This window comes from Punica granatum, chromosome 3, assembly GCF_007655135.1.
Source record: "Punica granatum isolate Tunisia-2019 chromosome 3, ASM765513v2, whole genome shotgun sequence".
Taxonomy (NCBI): Eukaryota; Viridiplantae; Streptophyta; class Magnoliopsida; order Myrtales; family Lythraceae; genus Punica; species Punica granatum.
In genome coordinates this window covers 35,989,969-36,013,056 of record NC_045129.1, presented here as the reverse complement: position 1 = coordinate 36,013,056, position 23,088 = coordinate 35,989,969, and the positions used below count along the sequence as shown (strand labels likewise).

At 38.3% G+C, this 23,088-nt stretch overlaps 3 protein-coding genes across 10 annotated transcripts; 1 reads left to right on the top strand and 2 right to left on the bottom strand.

Annotated features, from left to right (window-relative positions):
- Nucleotides 1–139: 139 nt before the first annotated feature.
- Nucleotides 140–13,132, bottom strand: LOC116199908 (carbonic anhydrase 2-like). 4 transcript variants are annotated; one of them, XM_031530492.1, is made up of 10 exons: nucleotides 12,961–13,132; nucleotides 12,205–12,298; nucleotides 4,139–4,200; nucleotides 3,745–3,882; nucleotides 3,196–3,244; nucleotides 2,975–3,091; nucleotides 2,359–2,412; nucleotides 1,500–1,585; nucleotides 628–733; nucleotides 140–516 (listed from the first exon to the last, which is right to left on the bottom strand). In XM_031530492.1, exons 2-10 carry the CDS (start codon nucleotides 12,256–12,258, stop codon nucleotides 352–354), a joined length of 831 nt encoding a protein of 276 aa, XP_031386352.1. In that variant the 5' UTR covers nucleotides 12,259–12,298; nucleotides 12,961–13,132; the 3' UTR covers nucleotides 140–351. The 4 variants fall into 4 exon arrangements, with proteins under 4 accessions (XP_031386352.1, XP_031386354.1, XP_031386355.1 ...); XM_031530494.1 differs by having other exon boundaries at nucleotides 12,205–12,293; XM_031530495.1 differs by lacking the exons at nucleotides 12,205–12,298; nucleotides 12,961–13,132 and adding an exon at nucleotides 4,398–4,584.
- A 2,488-nt stretch (nucleotides 13,133–15,620) lies between these two features.
- Nucleotides 15,621–19,600, top strand: LOC116199877 (AMSH-like ubiquitin thioesterase 2). Of its 5 annotated transcripts, none has more exons than XM_031530447.1 (11): nucleotides 15,621–15,777; nucleotides 16,612–16,684; nucleotides 17,019–17,105; nucleotides 17,550–17,575; nucleotides 17,730–18,006; nucleotides 18,153–18,242; nucleotides 18,386–18,448; nucleotides 18,559–18,633; nucleotides 18,718–18,834; nucleotides 18,972–19,024; nucleotides 19,139–19,600. In XM_031530447.1, exons 1-11 carry the CDS (start codon nucleotides 15,710–15,712, stop codon nucleotides 19,311–19,313), a joined length of 1,104 nt encoding a protein of 367 aa, XP_031386307.1. In that variant the 5' UTR covers nucleotides 15,621–15,709; the 3' UTR covers nucleotides 19,314–19,600. The 5 variants fall into 5 exon arrangements, with proteins under 5 accessions (XP_031386307.1, XP_031386309.1, XP_031386311.1 ...); XM_031530448.1 differs by having other exon boundaries at nucleotides 15,625–15,777; nucleotides 18,772–18,834; XM_031530450.1 differs by having other exon boundaries at nucleotides 15,643–15,777; nucleotides 16,600–16,684.
- Nucleotides 19,601–20,766: 1,166 nt separating this feature from the next.
- On the bottom strand, nucleotides 20,767–21,591 carry LOC116200590. Its single transcript, XM_031531425.1, has one exon. The coding sequence runs from the start codon at nucleotides 21,589–21,591 to the stop codon at nucleotides 20,767–20,769; it is 825 nt and encodes a 274-aa protein (XP_031387285.1).
- Nucleotides 21,592–23,088: the final 1,497 nt, after the last annotated feature.

The window sequence follows — 23,088 nt, the reverse complement described above, 5'->3', positions numbered from 1 at the left end:
GTGAAGCAGCAGGATGAATCTGCTTGCCTTGCCATCTCAAGGCAGCTGAAGGGAAAGGACTCACTAGGACAACAGTCGCCATTACTCTCGGACTCAAAGCATGAGTTTGCATCGAATATCGATATCACCGGAGCAATACTTGGTGCAGAAACAGCAGGAATTTGTTATTGCAAACACGAGAATAATATTTATTACAGAGTTGAAAAAAAAAAAGAAAGAAAAAGGAGCCAAGTTCTGCTCACAAAATTTATTATCCATCCGCCAATAACATGTACAAAAGTACACAGTCGCAGACACCTTAGCTATGTAACGGGAACTACTGAATACAGCAGACACAATTGGCCGGTTTGCTCAGACGGTCAAGCAAGGGAAGATCTTGAAGTCGAGATCCCACAGCTCGAAGCTTCCCTTGACGAAATCATAATGAGCTCCCTTGAGAACCAGAGTTTTCTTCACAACTGCTTCTCTCACGAACGGATATGTCAAAAGGTTCCCAAGTGAAACGTTCACGGCCTCCTGCAATATTTTCATACATGAATTGTTATTCAGTATATCTTTGCACATACTTCACTGACAAAGACGGGTTTAAATCCAATGGCCAGTGCCAGTGCAGGCAACTTGACTTACCTTCTCGCAGTTGTGGCACTGCTCCTCGAAGCTCAGGCTGCTGTGTTCGGTCTTAATCTTGGACTTTGCCGGTGCACAGATGTTCACCCAGTGTTCAATGAAATCGCTGCAATTTCACACCACCCCAAAAGTTAGCGAATACAGTCGGAAGAAAAAAAAAAAAAAAACAGTTCATGAACAGAAACTGGCGAAGATGTGAAAGTCTGGATGCCGATCCCCATGCTATTCATGACGAATAGATGAATATCCAATGATCAGGTAAGTCCCGCAGATATTGAACAGCTTGTGATCTTATCTGAATGAAAATATTGAAAATGTCACACACTAAAACTATAGTCTATGTCGAAAAAACTTTCCGATTGAGGACAAAATGGGTCGCGCTGGGCATGCATCGAGTCTCTGTCCTCAACACAATATCTGACTGTGCCATTAAGAATCAGAAGATCAAAATCCACCCAAAAGTATTGGCCTGATATTAACCCAGGAACCCTCTGGTCAGCTGTTTTTTCTTTTTCTGCTGAAAAGAAGCTTTTAGAAGAAGAATTATTCCTTTAGTTAACTTTTGCTTTGACCGAAGTAAGCTAATATGGGGCAGCCTGCATGCATCGTCACCACTTGAATTCTTTTCAAGGTAATGGTCCATGAGATTAACTATTTTCTTCGACTAATCCGTGCCGATCGAGTCTCTCTCCGAGCGACATGCCGGTAACTATCAACAGTCACGGGCATCTTACCACTTGGAGTAGTGTAGTGATTCAGTTCAGCATATGCCGATCCTAATGGAATTTGTTTTCCAATTTTTTGAATTATTTGGAGCAAAGACAGAAATTAAAAGACAGCTAATGAATGAATGAATCGAATGATTAGGTTACCTGGAGGTGGCCCCGTCGTCGGGGATAGACATGAGCCCCTTTATACCTCCGCAACAGCTATGCCCTATCACCACAATGTTCTCCACCTGCAAAAAAATATGACCATTTATTTCAATCGTCATTTAGCCTCTCCCATCAACTAACCATTTCCCATCAGAAATACAATTACGGGGTTCGGAATTTGCGGATGTGCAAGGAGCGAAACTCAGGGGTAGCTATTCCGGTGTGACGAGGAGTCACTTATCCGGTGGTACGGGTGAATTCCCGAACCTAGAACGATCAGTGCCCCAATTTTTACCGAAAGTTTGGCTTGGAAATTGGCACGTTCTTGACTTGACATCGAGCAAACCTCCACCGCGGGGAGGCTTCCATTGATGCTCCGTCTCAGAGCACAAGGAAAGACAGAAGCTCGCTTTTTTACTTTTGTGTGTGTCCGTATAGGGAAAATACAAATCCCCGAACAGATTCGTTCTCCGTTCGGTCATGCCGACGCAGATCGCTACTTCTACGTGATCTTGCGCATCGAACTAGACCGGGTCTCGCAGATAACAGGATACATATGCACACTTCTTCACCGAATTGATTATCCAAAATCCAACTCCACGATATATATTATCCATTTGGATTAAATTTTTATCGACGGCATTTTTATCCTAACCATTTGATTTTATGCAGAGGTCGAATTTCTACTAGTTCGATAAAAAAAATTTCCATAGCGCTGGCAGAGATCTAATCTAATATAATAAAATAATAATATATACGAGCTAACGAACTTGGGTATAAATAAATAAGGAAAGTGAAGGGATCAACTTTATCCAGAAAAAAAGGAGTGGCTGTTATGAAATTAATTGGTATTCACCTTGAGATGCAGAACCGCATATTCAATGGCTGCCCCCACTCCCGAGTATTTCGTCTGCACTCATTAAATTCAAACATAACCCCCGGCCACACAGTCAGACAATATCCGATAATAATATGTCATGTCATTTAATTAGGAAAATTTATTTAAAATATCAATGATTTATTTATTTTGTCAAATCTATTATATATTTTATTTTTTGTCAGACATATCTCATGGTTTACTTTTTACATCAAATCTATACTGACGTTATCTTTTTCGTCGACATCTAACGGGCATGTTGACGTGGTGCCCACGTGGCAAGTGTGGCTCACTATCCCTCCACGTGTCACGTCAGCACAGCCGTTAGATGTTGACGGAAAAGATAACGTCGGGATATATTTGATGCAAAAGGTAAACTATGTGATATATCTGATAAAAAAGAGAGTATATGATAAATTTGACAAAACGGATAAATCACGAACCATTTGAGGTAAAAATCACTTTAATTTAATCTGATTTAATTTAATTAGCAATATTCTGATAAAATGTTTTAATTAATTTGGTCAACTATGAGCTAGCTGCCCAAGAAATAATTAAGATAATTATTTATGAACATATATATGTTTGTGCGAACCTTGTCATATGGAGGGACCATGTTCGCAATGTTCCTGACCATGAAGGCCTCCCCCGGCTGGAAGTCAAGGACGTGCGATGGGCAGACCCTTGAATCCGAGCATGCGAACACCATGAACTGCACCCACCCATCCAGACACAACACACATTCACGGACCGATCTCTTGCGAGTTTCGTAACACTGGGCGAAAAGAATGACCGAAACATTAATTTTATTATTACCTTTGGGCTCTGGCCTTTTGCAAGCTGTCCGTATAAATCAGGATTCTTTCTGAAAGAGGCCAGGTTTCCACAAATTAATTAAATCAAATCAAAAGGCATAATTAATTAATTAATTAATTGAAATTAAGTACAAATATTCCATTAATCTACTTGTCATCTCCCCGTCAAAAGTGCATCCTCCCACACAATTAGGGGAAAACAAAGTAGTCATTTGATCATTGTCATCTTCAAAACTACATCAGATAAAGAGCTTTTTCCAATGAAAGAATAAACTATACTAGCAAGTGGCATATTCCGATTATTTCTCTTCCAGCAATCGACTGGTTCTCGAGACATTGTTGTGATCTCCTATCGTATATCCAAAGAATTTTCGGACAAGTAAATTGTCCTTGAAATCATGTAAAATTGTTTCATGATTAAGGTGGACCACATGAAGCAATTAAGGAAAACTTTTGCAAAAGGTCAAAAGAAATTATTATGCACATATGAAAATGGCAGAGAAGCTTCCGGTTTTGTTTTAGTCTTTGTTTTTATTTTTTGGTGACGTACTCGTATTTCTCGGTCCTGAAATGGGCGAACCCGGTTTTGACCCGCCCGACTGGGTCAAATCCTTGGGCGGCCGACTGCAGCTCCGCCGTCAGCTGCTTCACCTTCGCGGCGGCAACGCCTTGGAGCTCGGCCTTCTCGCTGCAAAACAACCAACAGCAGCCGTCAGATCGTCACCTCATCATCCTAACGCGTGAAACCGGGCGGGCCGGCCGTCTCGTCCACCCCGCGCGCGGGGGGGGGGGGGGGGGGGGGGGGGGGGGGGGTCTGAGTAACGCGTGGACGAGATAACTTGTTTGTCTCGGAGTGAGTGTGAATGACCATCGAGGACATGCCCTGAAGGCGAAATCACCTCGAGAAAACTCTCAGAAAAGGACGTATAGATCTCGTCGTTTACCTGAGGAGCTTGGAGAGCTCGGCAATGGCTTGATCGTACTTGTCAGTTGCCATGTCTTCCTTCTGACACACCACCGAAAAATTCAAGTCGTTACAATCCAAATTCAAGCCAAACAAATGACGTCTCGATCACCGGTTTATCCGATAGTATGGATACAGATCATTTGCAAAAGGAGGAAGCAAAATGATATAAGATAAGTCGTCGGACTCCGAGGGGACCGATCTGAGGGACAGAACAATGGCGGCTACGGAGTACGAACCTTTTTATTGAGCCGAGATTCGGGAGCTGCTGCAGTCGAGAATGTTTGGTTATGGAGGAGAATTTCTTCTTTTTTCACAGGCTTTCACAGAGGAGTTAATCATGAATCACTCTCAGAGTCAGAGACTTCTGTTTCTGTTTCTCTCTTGCCCTTTTAAGGACGGCAGCGAAGGGTACATACACAGAGTGCCACCTTTCGGACAGCATTTATATATATATATATATATTTTTTTTACCCTTTCGTTTTTTTTTGTCTTTTAATAACAAATAATTTTTTTGTATGATTTTTCATTTTGATAGGACTAACAATAATTGTTACAAGGAAAAAGTTATGTGGTGTACTAACCCTTTTGGGATTTTGTGGACTTATGGTTAAAAACTCCAAATAGGAGGACTAATAATTGGAACCTGCGCTTTCTTGGGAAGGGCCCATGATATTATTATTGATCCACCGAATGCGAAAAAGACTTGAATCCGAAATCAGATAAATCGATGTAAAGTGACTGTACTGCCGTAGTAGACGCGATCGGTGACTCTTCGGTTTACGATGGAACGACGGGAAGCCTTCGATTTATTTGTTGAAATTAATTCTCATTTGCTTAGGCTGGACTTTTTTGGGACATTGTATTGTAATAATAAATTTAAAAGTTGGGGACAATGTTGGATGGAGAGTTATCCAGTGCGATATGGGTGTAGGACAAGAGACAGGACCAAGACCGTCGGATATGATCCCACGGTCGGTGTGGATGTGATCCGCGGGGCCCACGGGACTTGTAGTCATATGTCCCCGCATGTTTCGGTGAGGGACAGAGTCAACCGATCGCCTATAGTGGATCCCACGTGGTAGGGGGGTGGAAAGAGAAGAAAGTAATTTTTTTTTAATATTTCGTTTTTATTTTTTTAATTAAAGAAATTGGGTGTATGATCCGAGAGGATCCACCTGACCCGATCAGATGGGTTTGGGGGGCGGGGGGGTGGGTGAAAAGCTGACCTTTTCAATTGGGATTTGAGGGGTGATGATGAATTGATGGATTGGATCTGCTTTGCTATTCTTAAGGTGGGAAGAGGAAAGGCCACAGTTTGCTGCTCAAAAGTTGGAAGAGAGTGGCAATTAAAAAGATTGGTTGATTGATGATAAGCTTTTATCTCCTATGGCCTTGGGGTGAATTAATAAAAAATCGACCCCTTTTACTTATAAAAAAAAAAAAGCATCTTTTTAAGTTAAAATGTGACTAAGAATATGGTGTCGTTAAAAATGCACTTGAATTGCACCCTTCTCTTCCAAAAGCAATAACTGCACCACGAGAAACGAACTTTTCGGTTTGCAATATTTTTTTATCACTTTTGAATAATTACGAGAGGGAAAAGTAGATCTTGAATTTTGTGCTTAAATTTGTAGACAGATAGAAGAGGATACTGGGAATATATACTAGCTTATTTCATTGACTCGAGTCGGAACTTCTTGATTGGGGATTATTGGGCATCTTACTTGGAAATAATGAGCCAACTAGGACCGTAAGATGAAACTACCACTTGTACGGCTCGGTTTTACTTCATTTTGGAGCCTAAAATAGGATGAATAAGATGAAAATGCAAAGATAGGAGACCTATATTTATGGTACGAAAGAGTAGAAGAATATTAGTAAATATATCTCTGTATGTTTCTGAATATGCAGATAAATAGATATATTTCCTAATAAAAAGGTACCTACACGTGAAATGGTTCATTTTGATGTACCAATTGCATATTTTAAATATTTTAAGTGTACATAACAGAAACATGCGTCATATCTTATATTTTAATCAACATCTATCACATGGGACAATCTCGCAAAGATAGCACTATGTTTAATTACTTGTTGTAAGTACCATTTTTTCTATGGATTTCGAAGCGCCAAATGCATAAGGAAAAGAAATTTTTGGAGCACGAAGAGGATAGGAGACCGGAAAGGCTGGGACCGAGGCCATCTATCAAGTCGCTGTCGGATTGAGGAGAGGGACTCATCATCCCGATCCACACTCACGTTTTTGTGGCCTCTAGGACCACGACCAAGTCAAAAGAAAAAAAAGAAAAGAAAAAAGAATAGCCCAAAGTTTTGGAATTTCGGCGATTGGAATCCACAAATATGATGATTGGAATTTAATAATGATAAAACATGAACAAGTTGGCCTCTATAAGGTAGTGTAGGGCCACAATTATATCTGTAGAAGCTATCAAAAAATAGAAAGGCCATTGTAATGGGAGGATATATTTCTCTCTAGTTCATATATTCTTTAATTTGAAGAATTTTCTTTTTAAATTTTTTTTTCTGTGAGTATTCATATATAAATATATATACTAGATGAATACCTGCACCACTCACGGGTTTCACTAAACCTCATGAATCGGTTACCGTAATTTTTTTAATCTTATTATATTTTACACACAACTAAATTTGGGTTTTTTTGTAATAAAAATTTAAAATTGTTGTAATAAATTATGGGAAATATTAATAAATTATTTCTTCTTTTTTTGAAGTAAGTGTTGCACGTAGGATTTGGGGTGAGGAAGAGGGAGAGAGTGAGAGAAAAGTGGAGGAAAAAAGAAGAAGGGAAAGTTGGTAATTATATTGCAAAATTTATAATTTTATCCTTAATCTAGTGACCTGTAAAAATTAAACCGTATGTATTAAAAGTATTTTGAAAAGATGAAAGTGAGTCGGAAAATTCATATCTACCTTAATATATATATTAAGGTAATGGAGATGAGATGCTAGTTTTTCCATGGGAATGGATGGGTTTTTGTAGAACATATACGTGCAGAAAAGAATTTGTCTAGATGAGCGTATCACTTACGGTGTGTTTGGTTTAATCCAATAAGAATTACATTGCGTATCTATTACGTACGTAATTCTTATTACATTGTTTGTTTATCTCAGTAATGGTTATTGCGATTACAGAAGAGCTTCAGATCTGTAATAGAGTCTGAATACCCATGCTTTATTACCCCCTCCATAATCGAGATTCTAGTGTGTAATAGAAACTCAATTTACTAATATACCCTCAAGTGTTCATTTAATTTTCTAAGTTTGCCACTCTCCCGCCACCACCTCTGCCGCTCCGGCAAACTTCAGCTCCAATGGCGGAGAACAACATTTCTGGCCAGTCTCAAAGCCGTGAAGACAGATTTAGCCCCTTGGAGTTGACAAATTTAGCTTTAATAGCTGAGATCTCAACTAGACTGGTATTTTAAATAGGACCAAGTCTATCGCTTGATTTACTTAGGCCACACCTATATTCTGATTTCCCTTTAGACAACATCAAATTGAACCACCATTTTTTCATAGAGTTTTCTTGTCCCTATTTCCATGAAAATGTAATAGATGAATAGTCATATGATGAATGAGTCGAGGAATAACCTATGAATGTAACAATTATAAGAAAAGACCTCATGATAGTCAATATGGACCTCATCGCCCATCAATGCACGGTGTTCTTTGGTTCATCCTTACTCTAGATGGTGAAGGGAAATTGAGATGAACCCGAACTAGCTAACCACCAAGTAAGGATTTCTAAGCATTTCTCTCTCTATGAGCCCAGGGTTTCCAACCCTGGGTTCACTCTATCGGGGCTCCTGAACCCTAAGGTTGGGTCAGCGAGCCCTGGGCGAACCCATCCCTGGGTCAGTGAGGCCTCAGGTGGCTCGGCATCACAGGTTCACCGAAACTCCGGTGTCTTCCTCCTTTTCTTTTAAAGTTTATATATATATATATATATATATATATATATATATATATATATATATATATATAAAAGGTTACTTTTTGAATATTAGCTTTTTTATTAAATATTATTTAAATATTTACTTTTAAATAAATTATAATTATTGTTTTTTGGTTGAAATTCAAATATCTGTTGGATATGGGCATTTAGTTCTTTGTCTAGGAAGGGTAATTTTGTACTTATATCATAAGCCAAATTTGATGATTATAATTCCCATTTCCCTATCACATCAATCCAAACAAAAAAATTTATATGTAATCTTCATTATATTAAGTAATAGCTTTTTTGCGCCTGCGATGCATAACTTATTGGTTAGAGTAGTTATTTTAAGACGGATTATTACGTCATATATCCCATGATTTTATCGTTTTCTCAAATATATCTCATGCTTTAAAAATTACCCAATAAGGCCTATGATTTACATCTTGTTCCAAATCTATTAGGCTGTCAATTTATTCGTTAATGAAACGTAAATCGACTCCAAACCTATTACATCATTTTAATTTTTTTTCTCAAATTTATCCTATAATTTTAATTTTTTTTTTCAATCTATCATGGGTAAAGAGTCACAATGGCAAGAATGAGCCCATTTATATTCCACGTCAGCGATATTGTTAATTGTTGACAGAGAAATTAACGCCATGGTGGATTTGGAACCATATGTAAATCATGGGCATTTTTTGGTTATTATTAAACCATATGATAGATTTGAGAAACGGGTGACACCATGAGATATCTGGCATAATAAGTCCTTTTTTAAAAAATTACATCAAAATTAAAATGTTCATTAAACTATTTATACTCTTAAGTTGAAACCATTTAGATATTAGTGCATACAATAACAAATTAAGGATAATTAAAAATGAATTATAATACTAAATATGGAGGAAGAAAATGAAATTACTAGAAAACATATTATATTTTATTGAATATCAAATTCTAAAAAATAGTAATAGATGACTTCCATGTATTTTTTAAAAGAAATGCAAATCATCTACTATCATAGATTCTTCTTTCAAATTATTATTTTTAATAATTTTTAAATAGATTTATCTTTTACTATTTTAAAAGTGTTCAAAAACCATACTCATTGTATATTAGCAAATTTTTCTTTTAGTTACTAATTATGTCGAAAAGTTTTTTTTATAGATATATTATTTTATTAAATTATTTTTCTAAATAAATTTTGAAATTACATTTTTTTTAAAATCAAGAATGTGTTTATATAATAAAATTATTATTTATTTAATGATTTATATGCATTTACTAATTTAACCCTAATACATATGCAATTCTATTTGTTTATTTAAATATTTATTTTTATGACCTTATACTATATATACAATTGTTTTCTAACCATATTTATTATGGGAATACAACTTATATATATATATATATTTATTTATTTAACTTTAAACCCTATACTATATATAAAATTAATTATATGTACATTAACATTTGTTTATTTAGATATTTACCTTTATGACTTTATATTATATACAAAATTACTTATCTAGCCTTATTTATTATGGGATATAAATTATATATATATAAATTTACTTTTAAGACTTTATATTATATATAAAATTACTTTTTTAATCCTATTTATTATGGAGGTATAACTGTATATATATATATATATATAGATGCATAAATACTCATCACATTCGTCATTAATTTCATTACGGAGAAACAAACGTATCATTAGTTATCCGAAAGGAAAGGACTGTAAGAATGCTAGCTGGAATTGTATCAACCGATACCCGATTCAGTACTCTTAAGAGATAGTTTCTATTTAAGGGATGATAGCTATTAGATCGGCAATTGCACCTTATCGTATGATCCAAAGGCTATGTCCAAATCCGTTCCTGATGAATTAGAAATGCAGTAATTCCGATCTACTATGGAAATGTCTCTTCGTCACCAATATAGGACGTCTCTGTTGTAATGAGGAAATCAGCGTGGTCTAGATACCATTGATATTTTACGCGTTATCATCTATATAGTAGGCGGGAATTCTCTTCAAATATAGAAGATAAACAAAACCCGATATCCAATATCTCACGAACATTAACGATAAAATATTATGATGTTCGAAATCAAATCAAATTTCATGTATTCCAATTTCTCTCGGTTACATCGAATTGGAAAAACTAGACAAACGGGAGGGTCGGAAAAATGATGAGATTTAGACCCATCAACCCACGTCCCAAGGTCAATGTCGATTCAATTCAAATGGCATTTGATTGGATTGAATGCGTAGAATTCCTCGATAAAGAGTGGAAAACCGGTTACGGCCGGTCCAGAAGCAGACCGTCCACATAATTCTTCGAGGCACGCGCAATTATTTTAATATATACCTTTGCCTTACCCTTTGTCTGCCCATTAAATAAATTGCTAATTTTTTTGTTCTTCTTAGTACTGATTAACTATTCCTTTTCCAAACAAAAAAGAAAAAGAAAAGAAAAGAAAGGCAGCAGAAAACGGGATTACTGCCCCTGGGGTCTCAACGGACATAATTATAGTAATGTAGTGACACATCAATCAATTAATTATAATATATAAAAATTCAGACGCCAGATGTGATTTTTTCACACTACCCAAATTTTATAACTTGCAGTTCATGGTCTTTATGGCTGCTCGAATAATTAACGTCATTAGCTAAATTATAGATACACTACATTTTTATATTAATTGAAAGTTTTTTTTAAAAATTATCGATTTGTGAATGGACATTAAATATTTTTAAAAAATCGATTTACAAATAAATATTAAAAAGATTTTGAAAAATATCAAATAGATTGAATTTTATTGTTTTTTTACGCACCACCAATCAGGCGGACATGTATGTAGTTTTTAAATAATATGTGAATATTCACCAAAAAAAATAATTGGTGAATAATTATTCAAAAGGATATTATATATATATTTTTTCGCTGAATATAAAGGTTAGGTTGGGTTATTAGCCCGCTGTGGCTGCCTCAACTAAGAGAACCTAACCGCCACGGAATGTTCCTTTTACCATAGCTCGCTGAGACTTTAGCCCAATTTGGTCACCGCAGCCCCACCAACACACTAGTGAATTAAGTCAACGTCTACTGGATCAAGCATTATGGGTCGGCCACCGCCATCCCATAATACACCCACATAGTGGCGAGCTCTACGTCCTCAGTGAAGTTCGAACTCGTGATGTTCAAGTGGAGCGCTTGATGCTTAACCGCTAGACCACCGTGCTGGTGGTAGGATATTATATATATGTGTGTGTGGGTGTGTGCATGTCAATGTTCCACTTCTTAATGTTTTTTCCCAAAAATAACTGATTGGGGTGGGTCCATCTCTTGAAGATGAAGGAGCATGACATGACTCAACTTTCTAAATTATAAATATTTTATACCAAATTAGTTCGTCTTTTATAAGAAGTTAATGGTTCTTTATAAAAAAAAGGAGTTAATAAAAAAGGAAATTATTTGTGGATCCCATAGGAATCAATTAAAGGTTTTTGCTACCAAAAGAAGTTGAAGGTGGTCAACTTTGACGTTTATTACTTCAGTAGTAAATATGTTTGGTCAATCTAATACTTTGCTACAAAAAGAATTTTTGGTAACGTTTTGATACAATATATTTTAATTTGTTTCAATTAAGTACATTCCATCAAGTGCCTTTCTAACGCAGTCAACTTCCATCAATTTACATGGAGTTGATTCTCTTGTTACCAAAAATTCTTTTTGTACTAAAGTATCACATTGAACAAACATTACATTTTGTACCATTGGAGTAATTAATCCAAACTTTGATGGTCATGGCTTTTTTCAGCAAGAGAATCCTACTCCTACCTATAACGTTTTTGTACATACGCAGGATGCTATCCGGTTGACGTATATCGCATATTCACAGAGAATTCTGAGATTCTCCGGGCACTCCCTATCTATAATTATATAGTCCATGGACCTATATCTTCTGATCGATTCATTCTATCGGGTACGATGTGTTACATGGAACTTCAACGAGACCTGAAATATTAGACTTTGAAGAGTATAGGCTCATACCGGGAGCTTTCCTGGGCAGCAGAGCATCACGCACTTGCTCAATTTTCCCGCCATTCCTCAGTCGTCACTCTCTCTATCCTCTTCCACTTCTGTCCTAAAACACCATAGGATATAACGAAATTAATTAACCTTATGAAATTTTTGACTAAATTATTCGAGACTTTATAACGAACCATGAATCGTTACTTTGAAGTAGGATGCGAACGTACACGAAAATCTAATCATGCGCGCACAAACAAAAAAAACTTGAACCGTTTTGCGGTATACAATACATAGGGGAATTAATGTGCGTAAGGTTTTGCCCAATCATGATAATTTGAGCTTTCATGGATCGATTGTTTCCACGGGCCCAATCAGGCTAGAAAATAACCTAAACGATCTTCCTCCTTCAAAGGAGAAAAAGAACTCATACGATCCTGGAGACGGCTGCAGTCGTATCTTTGATTCAATATATAGTACGATGGACAACGGAACAATCACTTGTCTTATCGACACACGACGAGTCCGGATGCAACTCATGATCAATTTCTCATAAGCAAGACGGTCCAAATTCCAATTCCGATACATGTCTAACTCTGGAAGGACCTTATACGTGTCTCGTAAATTGCCAATCTAACCCACATCACTAATATCTAGAGTAACCTCTTATTCATAGCGATCTCATGTACGTTCCGTTGATATAATAATGATACAGACTACGCATGGAGAGAGAGGAAAAGACTCAATCGTGCAAAGGAGAGAGAGGGATAGAAGTACCAAAATTGGGATTGGAGAGGACTGAGCTTTGAGCTTGGGAATGACAATGCAATTGGCAATGGTTGTTTCCTCTCAATAACCCTTTGGTGGAGTGTGCGTGAGAGAGAGCGTGTGACAATTCTCTATCGAGGGGTAAAGGGGATTTGATCGGGAATTGATAAGACAACAAAAGAATGAAGAGGAGTAAGAGCCAACCAAAGCCCGAAGAGATTTGGGGACTCAATGAAAGACATGGAGATGAGACAATGGCAGATTCTAACCTCAGGCTGAGAATCTTTCCCCTCTTAAATTCCTTTCATCCTCTTCTTCATCTTCCTTTCCTCTCCCTCGTCTTTACCCTATCCATGGCTGGAATGGGAAATGGCATTGCTCTGTCTGGCCATGACATGGGCCCGCCAGCCCATGAGTAACCTTGGCCCGTTCCTAATCTTCCGTCCTACATGCTACGTGCGACAAAGAGAATGACATATTCCTCCTCTCCTTGCTTCTAATCTAACTTAGAAAGTATCAATATAGATAGATAGATAGATAGATACTATCCATCGAGTAAGAGATGTTCTAACTGTTAGGGATATTGTTTTGAGATGGAGATTCGGAAGAAGCGAAGGCAACGTATTCACCGACACGATGGACAACAAAACACGAGCTACTCTTGATCACGAACAAATTCAAACACTAAGTTTATTTGGATCGAGAAAGACTTCGATGCACGAATTAACGCTTTCTAAAGTGGTTCATCCGCTCCCACATGAAGTTGCTAGAGGGTAATGACGAAGGTTCTCTCGAGATATAATGAAGCCTAGAGTTCTTTCACTAGCAATGACAAAGAACTCACACTCACTCGATTTGATCGGTCAACACTGGTCAATTCTTTGACCATGGTCAAAGCGGTTGAGTTTTAATTTTTATTTTATTAAATATTTAACCATGGAGATGACCTATCAAATTCGTGTGCCAATTATACCAAATAATTTATTGAAACATAATCTCAAACGAATTTGCAATCTAAAATATCAACACTTAATAAATCAATTGATGAAGTTCTCAAAAACATTATAAAAACGAAAATGAAATGATGTTTTTTCAAACATCAAGGAAAGTGATTGTATGGAAGCGTCGATAACATGTCGATATGGATACTGTGTTCGCACGAAATCGGAATATCGTCTTGATCCAAGCCTTCACCCGTGCTATTAGAGTTCATGATATGACTGATCCCATGGATGTTGAGGTAGCCCCTGAAAGAGTCCTATTGAGAGGCAGCCCATGAAGCCACTCTCAGCCCAATACTTTACGAGGAACTTCTTTGCTTCCTCGAGTGAGGGACCACAACTTTTACGATCAAGTTTCACATTTTCATTTAAGTCACTATGACATTTGACTGTAAGCTTTAAAAATACACACTAATAATATACTATACTTAACTAAAAACAAATACTTTGGTCGAACTTCATAGAAAGCACTGGAATATAGTTCCGTAATTATTCAAAACATATAAATCAAATTAAATAAAGTGTGATATCTTAGTTGACGATGTTTGCTGATTAGAAAAATCTTTTCATTTACTGACCAATCACATGATTTTGTTTTATTATTCGATTAAAATTTATGAACAAAATTTTATTAAAAAGACGAATAAAATTAATTTTCATTCCCCGCCTTTATTCCCAGGCAGGCCCAGGAATGGATGATTCCCCTGCAAACATATATCAACAATCGGAATGATTCCGATTCCAATTGCCAACTCAATTTACATGAATCAAGCGGACCCTAAAATCTAACGATGCAAACCAAAATTTATCTGATTCTACTAACATAGAAATAATTTTTGCTTTATAGAGAAATGGTTCACTCATGCGCCGTTTAGAACCATCCCAAACCATATGATCATCAACGCAATCAGTTGTTGAGGGCAGGTGCTTAAGGGCACGTGACAATGTGTAGGCAGAAATAGACCACACGTTACATGTGAAGGCGAATGTTGAGAATTACAAAATTCCACATGGAAAAGATGAAATAATATTCATGTGTTTATATGAGACTTGAGTACTACCACTTATCAACTTGAATTTTTAAGTAGAAATGAGCCCAAGCTTGTGTAAGTTCAATGGAAATTTAATATGGTATCAGAGTCCATGTTATGCGTATGCATGCTCACATGCATTTACGCATGCTTCGCGCCACGCCAAGCCCAGTATACCCGAGAGCAGCCAAAAAGAGCGCCTCATGGTAGTCCCCTCTCATCAGAGCACGGAAGATGATCTCAACTCGAGATCAGTTGTTGAGAGCGGGTGTTTGAGAGCACGTGACAATGTGTAAGCAGAAATAAGACCACACCTTATATGTAAGGACAACCAAAAAGAGCGCCTCATGGTAGACCCCTCTCATCAGAGCACGGAAAATGAGCTCAACTCGAGATCAGTTGTTGAGGGCCGGTGTTTGAGCGCACGTGACAACGTGTAAGCAGAAATAAGGCCACACCTTACATGTAAGGACAACTGTTGGGAATTATAATCCCACATGAAAAAGATATGAAAAAGATAAACAAATATCCATTGGTTTATATGAAAGTTGGGTGTCGGACTGGGCTTGAGTTCGTATAAACTCAATGAAAATTTAATACCGGGTTGCATGAAATCTGAGCCAAAAATAAATAAATAAATAAAAAAGGCTCGAATGTTTGATTGCTGCGGAAAAAGATGAAGCTTTCTTTTCTGGTCTGCTGCTAACTGAGCAGAAATGGTGGGTGATGATAAACCTCTACAAGGGCTCCCTTTTTTCATCTTCTTCAAGATCGCTGCCCAATACATCGACCAGGTGAAGCCCTGTTTCTCGTTAAAGGTCCCTTCATGATTTGTTGATTACCAGTCCCACTTTGCCAATTGAGCTGTCTGATTCGTTTGTTAATGTATCTCTGGGACATCTATCTCTGGGACATCTCATCAATTTGTTCTGAACTATTTAAGATATCCGCCCCAATCAGTTTCCTTTATGTTATGATTAACGGGTTCCTGCTCTTTTATGTGTGTGTGTGTGAGTGTGTGTGTATATTCTTGCTTTATCATATTTACCCTTTTTTCTTGGCTGTTCCAACCTTGTTTGATCAGTTGGAACTCTGTTGTTGACTGTCAAAATTCGAGGCCTAAGGGCGGACTAAGGCCACCCTGTAACAGAACCTTTCGCAGCATTTGGTTAATGATGGTCCATTCTGATTATAAATGCTAAAGTTTGAGTTTGGAACATATGGTTTTGCGGAAGTTCTTGTTTTGAAGTTACCGAGCCCATTCCAGATGCTATATTTTGTCCAACTATTACCTGAAGGCTGACCTGCTGCCGTCTAGAATTGAGTTTGTTTTCCAATTTCACATACTTGGGCCTGGACCTTTTTGTGGGAAAACTTCCTGGGGGATCCCCCTGTTAACTAGGCCGAGCACATTTAAAGTCCCTCGGGTTAGCTAGGTTGTTCTTTCTTCGTATAATGCTGGTTGTCCCTAAGAAGCAATCTATGGGGAAAGGGTGCTTGGTTAGATGCCAATGGGAGCCTGAACAATATACTAGTTCAATAAATACTTGTATACTTGCTTGATTAAATGCTCATGGAACAAAGAAGGATTGTCTGATACATTTGTCAAATTGAAGTTGAACTTACAGAACTCTTGAAGTTATACACAAACGTTGGAGTTATTCTCTCTACCCAATACAAGAAAAGCTTCACCATAACAGGGTATGCATCTTTTATGAGTTCTGAATGCTTCCAACTATGCTTCACAAATAAAAAGTTATAGTTATTTGGTTCCGGATATGTGCATGAATAATGTGATTTAAAGATTATTAGCTTCAAAAGAATTATTCAACAATATACACCAGCTTGAATTTTGTGAAACTTGTCAAGGCTACAAATTTATTTTTTCAGGGCCTGGAGGAGCATCCTGTTGCTTCATATAGATGTTTATCACAATAAAAGCAAATGCTACAGTTGTCTTGTTCTTCTAATGGTCATAAATACAGTTCTAGTTAGTAAGGACATCACAGGTAATGAGTTTGCCATCATTTTCCAGATGTACACTGTGCTTGCAGAAGGGCTGCAAACTTTGGCAATGCCTCCGAGGAATGATTCACCATCTGAAGTCACTCATGCTTCAAATGTGAGGAAGAGGAAATAAATGCAATTCTGGTTGTTGCGATTGCATATCATTAGCTGGATCTGGATGTTGCCATTGCATCTCAGTAGGAAGATGAATTGATTATACCTCTTCTGTTAAATCAATTTCTTCAGTTCGAGGCATTCTCAGTACTAGTCCTACTTTCTGTTATACTGATCGCATCTCTAGCACATGTTCATCATTCTGGAAAAAAAGCACGTTTTAATTTTTGTAGATATTTTGGGGTTTTCGGTGTTTTATCAGCTAATTTGCTATGTAATCTAGAGATTTTCATGTGGGATTGTGTGTGCTCATCATTTCATTTTCTTCTCAGTTGAAGTATACTTAATAAATTTGAGATGCTAATGAGCATAACTGCTGAACATGACTATTTCTCATATCATACTATAGATGCTGTTTCTCATTTAACTTTTTCTGATGACACAGGTTGTTGTGGATCCAAAATGTGAAAGGTAGACCACTCTCTATTCATATTACATGCTTCAGTCTTGCTTTGCTCTGTTTCTCCCTGCAAAGTGCAAAGATGATTTGATATAGCTTCATTTTCGCTAAGATCCATAGTTCGCTTTTCTAGTCATGTGAGAATTGCTTTTTCTTGTTGGACAGTCGACAAAATGAGGGCAAATTGGACCTCGCACCTTTAGCTGTTTCTTGCAGTGACCAATGCCTCCATGAATTGCCTTATCCATACTCTTCTGCAGAGTTTAGTACATATTGCCAAATCCACGCTGTTACTGTGTCATTTCCTTCTCCTTTGACCTGCCATGTAGAAGATGCATCTCGAGATTCACATCTTTCTCGCATTAAGACTACTGATACCGAATGTGGAAACTCAAGTTCAAGCAATGATCTTAGTTCTTCATTGCTGAGGAATGTACACATAGTAAGGTTTTATCAATCCAATTCTTTATATTGTCAGCCTATTGGTAATGCGGATCTTGATTTTCTCCCGCAACCCAGAGACTAATTATGAATATATATTGGGAAACGATAGGCTGACAAAGTCTGCATGGTCTTCCTTTATATTAGTCTGAACGGTTGATGGAGGACTTTCTTGAACTTGCTAAGGATAATACGGAGAAGGATCTCGAAACCTGTGGTGTTCTTGGTGCTTTCCTTGTAAGAATCACGCCTTACTTTAGGACACAAGTAACCGTTTGCTTCATGATTATTGCATATACTTTATAAAAATGTATAATTATGTCTTATGTCTGTCGGAAAATCTCAGTTGCAGCTGAACTCTTGTTTCCTTGTCGGTGCAGGAGAGCAGAACCTTCTATGTGACAACTTTGATAATACCCAAACAGGAATCAACCTCTAATTCCGTGAGTCCATAATGAACCTCCTGCAGATCTCAACAGTTTTTCTAATATTAAGAATCTGAGGTATCCTTCAGAAAGTCCTATCTTGACATCATAGGTTCTACCAATGGCAGTGTCAGGCTAAGAACGAGGAAGAAGTTTTTGCAATACAACATGGACGTTCACTGTTCCCCGTAGGATGGATCCATGTATGATGTTCTTCCCCCACTTCATGTGAATGACATGTTGATCGTACCCATGGTTGCTGATTGTGTACAGTTTTTCCTCTTCAGTTTTTTCGTTTCATGCGGACTGAGGTTCTGTTTTCTGATCATACACATTTTCAGACACACCCTTCTCAGAGCTGTTTCATGTCATCTATCGATTTGCACACTCAATTTTCATATCAGGTACTTCACACAACCTCTCTTTGCAGTTTGCGCCCTAAGCTTATTAACTGATCTTTGCACTACCACGCTCAATTGGTTTACTAGGGATGATATAAGTCTGCTCATGCGACCTTCACTTTCCATATGATTGATTCCAGGTTATGGTACCCGAAGCTTTTGCCATTGTCATGGCTCCTACTGATGCCTCAAGGTGCACAGATGAGTCTTACGTTCTGAATGGCTGTGTGATCTTAGATGACAAACTATAGGACAGCTCGATATATCACAGAAGAAAAACTTATTGTGTTTGATACTGTGTCTTTAGGAGCTATGGAATTTTCCGACTATCCGACCCAGGTGGGATGGACGTCTTGAGAGAGTGCCGAGAGACGGGATTTCACCCTCACAAGGATCCAGACGGTGGGATCCCTATTTTTCAGCAGTGCACCAACGTCTACAAGAACTCAAATCTGAGGTTCGAGATTTTCGATCTGCGTTGACTTAAGGTGCATGAGATCGAGATAAGTGAAATCAGCTCACAAACATGAACAAAGATGCCCGCAGCAAAGAACCGAAAAGTCATTCTGCTCCGCGCAGGAAGTCGAATGAAAATTATTGTAGGAACTGTTCAGTTTTCGATTATTAAATGTTGTCCTAGAGGTGTATTGTTCTGTCTCCTTGCTAGGGAGTTTCGTGGTCCCGATTGCTATCTTATCCTGACAGGAATATTCTCGTATTCACATATTAAATTAAAAATTGGATGAAAAGGACAACTACTTTAGACTAATCAAACCGCACTTGATTACAATTAGTTTATTTAACTTGAGATTATTAAAACAACGGATTGTCAATGTGAAACACACGACAAGAACATGGCCTCCACCATTTTGTTGTGGGTGGTTGGATTTATAGTATGAACGCAGCAGATGTTGCTCAATCTAGTCTTCCCCAAAAGATCTCTTCCATTATGTAAGTCATCGGTCTTTGTTCTACCAAAGCGACCCGAAAAGGAGAAGGCCGAATCGAGCAGACCCCATTTCCGCTCCTCTTCCCTCCTTTTAAATTTTACTGCAGTCACTTGATACAGACTGATAATAACAGATACGCGCGCGATGTGTGTGCCGTTAATATGACGACAGACAGTGCGTAGAGTCTGCTGTCATGAACACTTACAGTAGTTCAGCTCGAAGCGATGTTTTTTTGGTTCGCATCGCTTTCGACGAAAGGGAAAGAAAACTGTTTCGATAACAAGAAAAGGAGAAAGGAACAACAATGGCAATAGTTTCGTGCCAAACAAAGGAGGGAAAGAAAAGTCAAGGCAGCTTCCAAGTTCATTCTTCTCCCTCCTCCTTGGCTTGGAAATTTCTTCTCCATAAAAATAATGAAATTAACACATTATTATTATTATTATTATTATTATTCATATGGTCAAAGAAGAGCACGGGAAATTCATTTATTAGGTTGCAAAGCACGAAGTTGTTTCCAGCAACTTTCAAGACATAATTCAAAATTGAGGAAACAATATATGGCGTTCACAATTCTTGACATATACGATAAGAAGTTACGACAACGGCACTGCATTTTTCTGAATAAATCGGTCATCTGCATCGTACTATAACTCCAGCTATCGATATTTTGGTGCTAGCAAATTAGAATGAGATTTGCTAGGGATCAGATGGTACCAAGAGAGCCCACATTTGCCGAAACGGAAGGAATAGCAGTTCTCGTTAATAATTCATCGACCGAAGGATATTCACATATTGAAAATCGATCACTCGATCAACAAAACTAGCGGTTGGCTTCCATGTACAGCCTTAATCCCCTGGAATTAAACTAATCAAATCAATTAATGACTATCAACTATATGGTAAAAGCAATACCTAAAATATGATTTTTTTTTTTGACCCAAAAAGAAATATTTTTTTAACCAAAAATGAAAAAAAAAAGAGAAAATCAGAAAGGGTGAACATTCTTGCTCATCCCGTTGACGCTGGTGAAGAACCCGACCAAGCCAGGCCTGTACGGCAAATACGACCGCCGCTTCTCCGGCGCCGCCTTACTCCTTCCGTAGAACGGTGGTGGGGCTGCCGCTGCAGCTTTCTTACCGTTCCCCCTTCCCTTGGCCGCCAGCGTCTTCTCCTCACTCTTCTGGCTGCCCTTTGCAGCCTTCTTCTTCCTGTCCCTCTCGCCGTCGCCTGGCGCCGCCGCCGGGGGGTTCAGGAACACGAAAGCGTCCTTCCCGTCACTGCTGCTCCGGTGAACCAAGTCCCTGAACCTCCACAGCCTTGACGACCCCGTCGAGTTGCTCTTCTGGCAGAGGGCCCCCGCCGCCGGCGACTTGATCTCCTCCACGGTTTTCCCCTCCCAGGGGCAGTGGTCCGCCTCCGATTCCCCCTTCGTTGAAGTAGAAACACGGCCACTCCCCTCGGCAAAGAGCTTCCTCAGAGGCTGATGGGGGCTCGATGACGAAGCGGCCTGCTCGTCGGAGAGGAGGCTCTGGTCGAAAACGGGGAAGATGGGGCGGATCTGGCCGTTGTGGAAGGCGTCCTCCGCTGCAATCGGCGAGCTGTTGGGGTTTCCACAGGGGAACGAGAACTCGAATTCTTCCCCTTCATCTTCATCTCCATCTTCATCCTCACCTTCCCCTTCCTCATGATCTGACCCCAACTGCTCCCCGAGCTCTGCGGATTGCTCCGAAGGTTCGATTTTGGGATCGAACTCCGCAATCTTGAGACTGCGCTCTAACTCTTCACTCATCGCATCGACCGTTCCCGACATCGACACAGGCTGTCCTGCTTGCATTTCTTCCTGCAGAGGTAAAAATCCCAACTTTCCCGATGTTCCAATTCTCCAATCCCACTCTGTATGTTCTGTGTAGGACAATGAAATGGTTTGATAGTTTGAGAGAGAGAGAGAGAGAGAGAGAGAGAGAGAGGAGATGGTGTTTTCAAGTGAAAGGTAGATTTTCGGTGGAGGGTTAATTAAATAGGTGGGGAAACGGAAGAGATGACGAAGCTCCAGCTTTCATTTTCTCCGGGTTTGGATGGAAGATTTATTAGATTACCATAATCATTTCCTCTTTCTTGCTCAACAATACATTACAATCAAAACTTTTAAAACCGGATCAGACGCCGAACCAATCAAGTCTTAGGTTTACGGGTTCATGAATCCAACCGAATTTTAATGGGTTCAAGGGATATAAAAAAGAAAGAAATAATTTGTGAAAATGTATATTTCTCTTAATGAAATAGGAAAATGACACATTTAAATAATCTCTATAATATATGTTATATATAATATATATATTATAAAAGCATATTTTTAAAGTTGGAAAACTCAAAGAAAATTTGAAATTTAAAAAATGGATAAAGTAGGCTACCCTCTCTCTCTCTCTCTCTCTTCACTTCCCCAACAAGCCTTGGTCTCTTTCCTTTTTCACTTCTCGATTTCTTTCCACCATGACTGCAAGAAGCTCAAGTCTTATGAATACAAAAAATTTACGTCGGTAAAGATTTATCCCTTAGTGGGTTGATCTAACTCGACTGAATTAGTCAAAACTCAATTGAATTTTTGGATATTATGATTTACATAAAAAAAGCAGGATGCTCAAAGCAAGCAACCATTTCATTTCACTCATTCTTTTCTTATGCTAAGTCCATCTCCCTTCTTCCTCTTCCACTTCGACCATTGCCTCTTCCAACCGAAGCTGTTGTACTTCCTCATTGACCCTATCCTCGATTTCAACCTCAAATAAACGAAAATGAGAAAATTGGAGCGGTGGTGGCTTGATCTCCACCATCACAGGCCTAAAGTCTCCAGGGTCTACGCCCTCATCAGGAGTCTCGTCTCAATGAAGACGGTCACTGTTGTTGCCCCCTCTCTCACTATTCCTTTATCTCAGTTCGCGTTTTTTTTTAAAAAAAATCAAGGCTCGGTTTTTAGGACGATTCAATTGGGTTCGATAAGCTTTTAGAAAATCGGCTAGTTCTCATAAGTTTGACCAGATTTGACTTGCAAATGGAGTTAAATGAGGAACCAAACTGGGTGGGTGTCCGGTTTCTGATCGAACCGGTTCTATCGGCTGGCTTGGTCTGATTTTAAAAATTATGATTACCATTATATAAAAAAATAAATAAAAAATAAAATTGACTTGATTTAAACGATTCGATACTTGTTTTTTAATAAATAATATTTTTAATTTGAGTCTTGTAAATGGAAAAAAAATATATACTGAGAAAGCTTTACTTTACCATTAGTGGATTAAATTAGCTCGAA

Coding starts and splice junctions, on each gene's coding strand:
- LOC116199877 (XM_031530447.1), top strand. CDS start 15,710: ATGATAAACCTCTACAAGGGCTCCCTTTTTTCATCTTCTTCAAGATCG. Junction 17,106..17,549: donor AAGTCACTCATGCTTCAAAT/GTGAGGAAGAGG, acceptor CTGATGACACAG/GTTGTTGTGGATCCAAAATG. Junction 17,576..17,729: donor GTGGATCCAAAATGTGAAAG/GTAGACCACTCT, acceptor CTTGTTGGACAG/TCGACAAAATGAGGGCAAAT.
- LOC116199908 (XM_031530492.1), bottom strand. CDS start 12,258: ATGGCGGGAAAATTGAGCAAGTGCGTGATGCTCTGCTGCCCAGGAAAG. Junction 4,201..12,204: donor GCTGCCCAGGAAAGCTCCCG/GTATGAGCCTAT, acceptor GTGGTGTGTCAG/AAGGAAGACATGGCAACTGA. Junction 3,245..3,744: donor TTCAGGACCGAGAAATACGA/GTACGTCACCAA, acceptor GGCCTCTTTCAG/AAAGAATCCTGATTTATACG.
- LOC116200590 (XM_031531425.1), bottom strand. CDS start 21,591: ATGTCGGGAACGGTCGATGCGATGAGTGAAGAGTTAGAGCGCAGTCTC.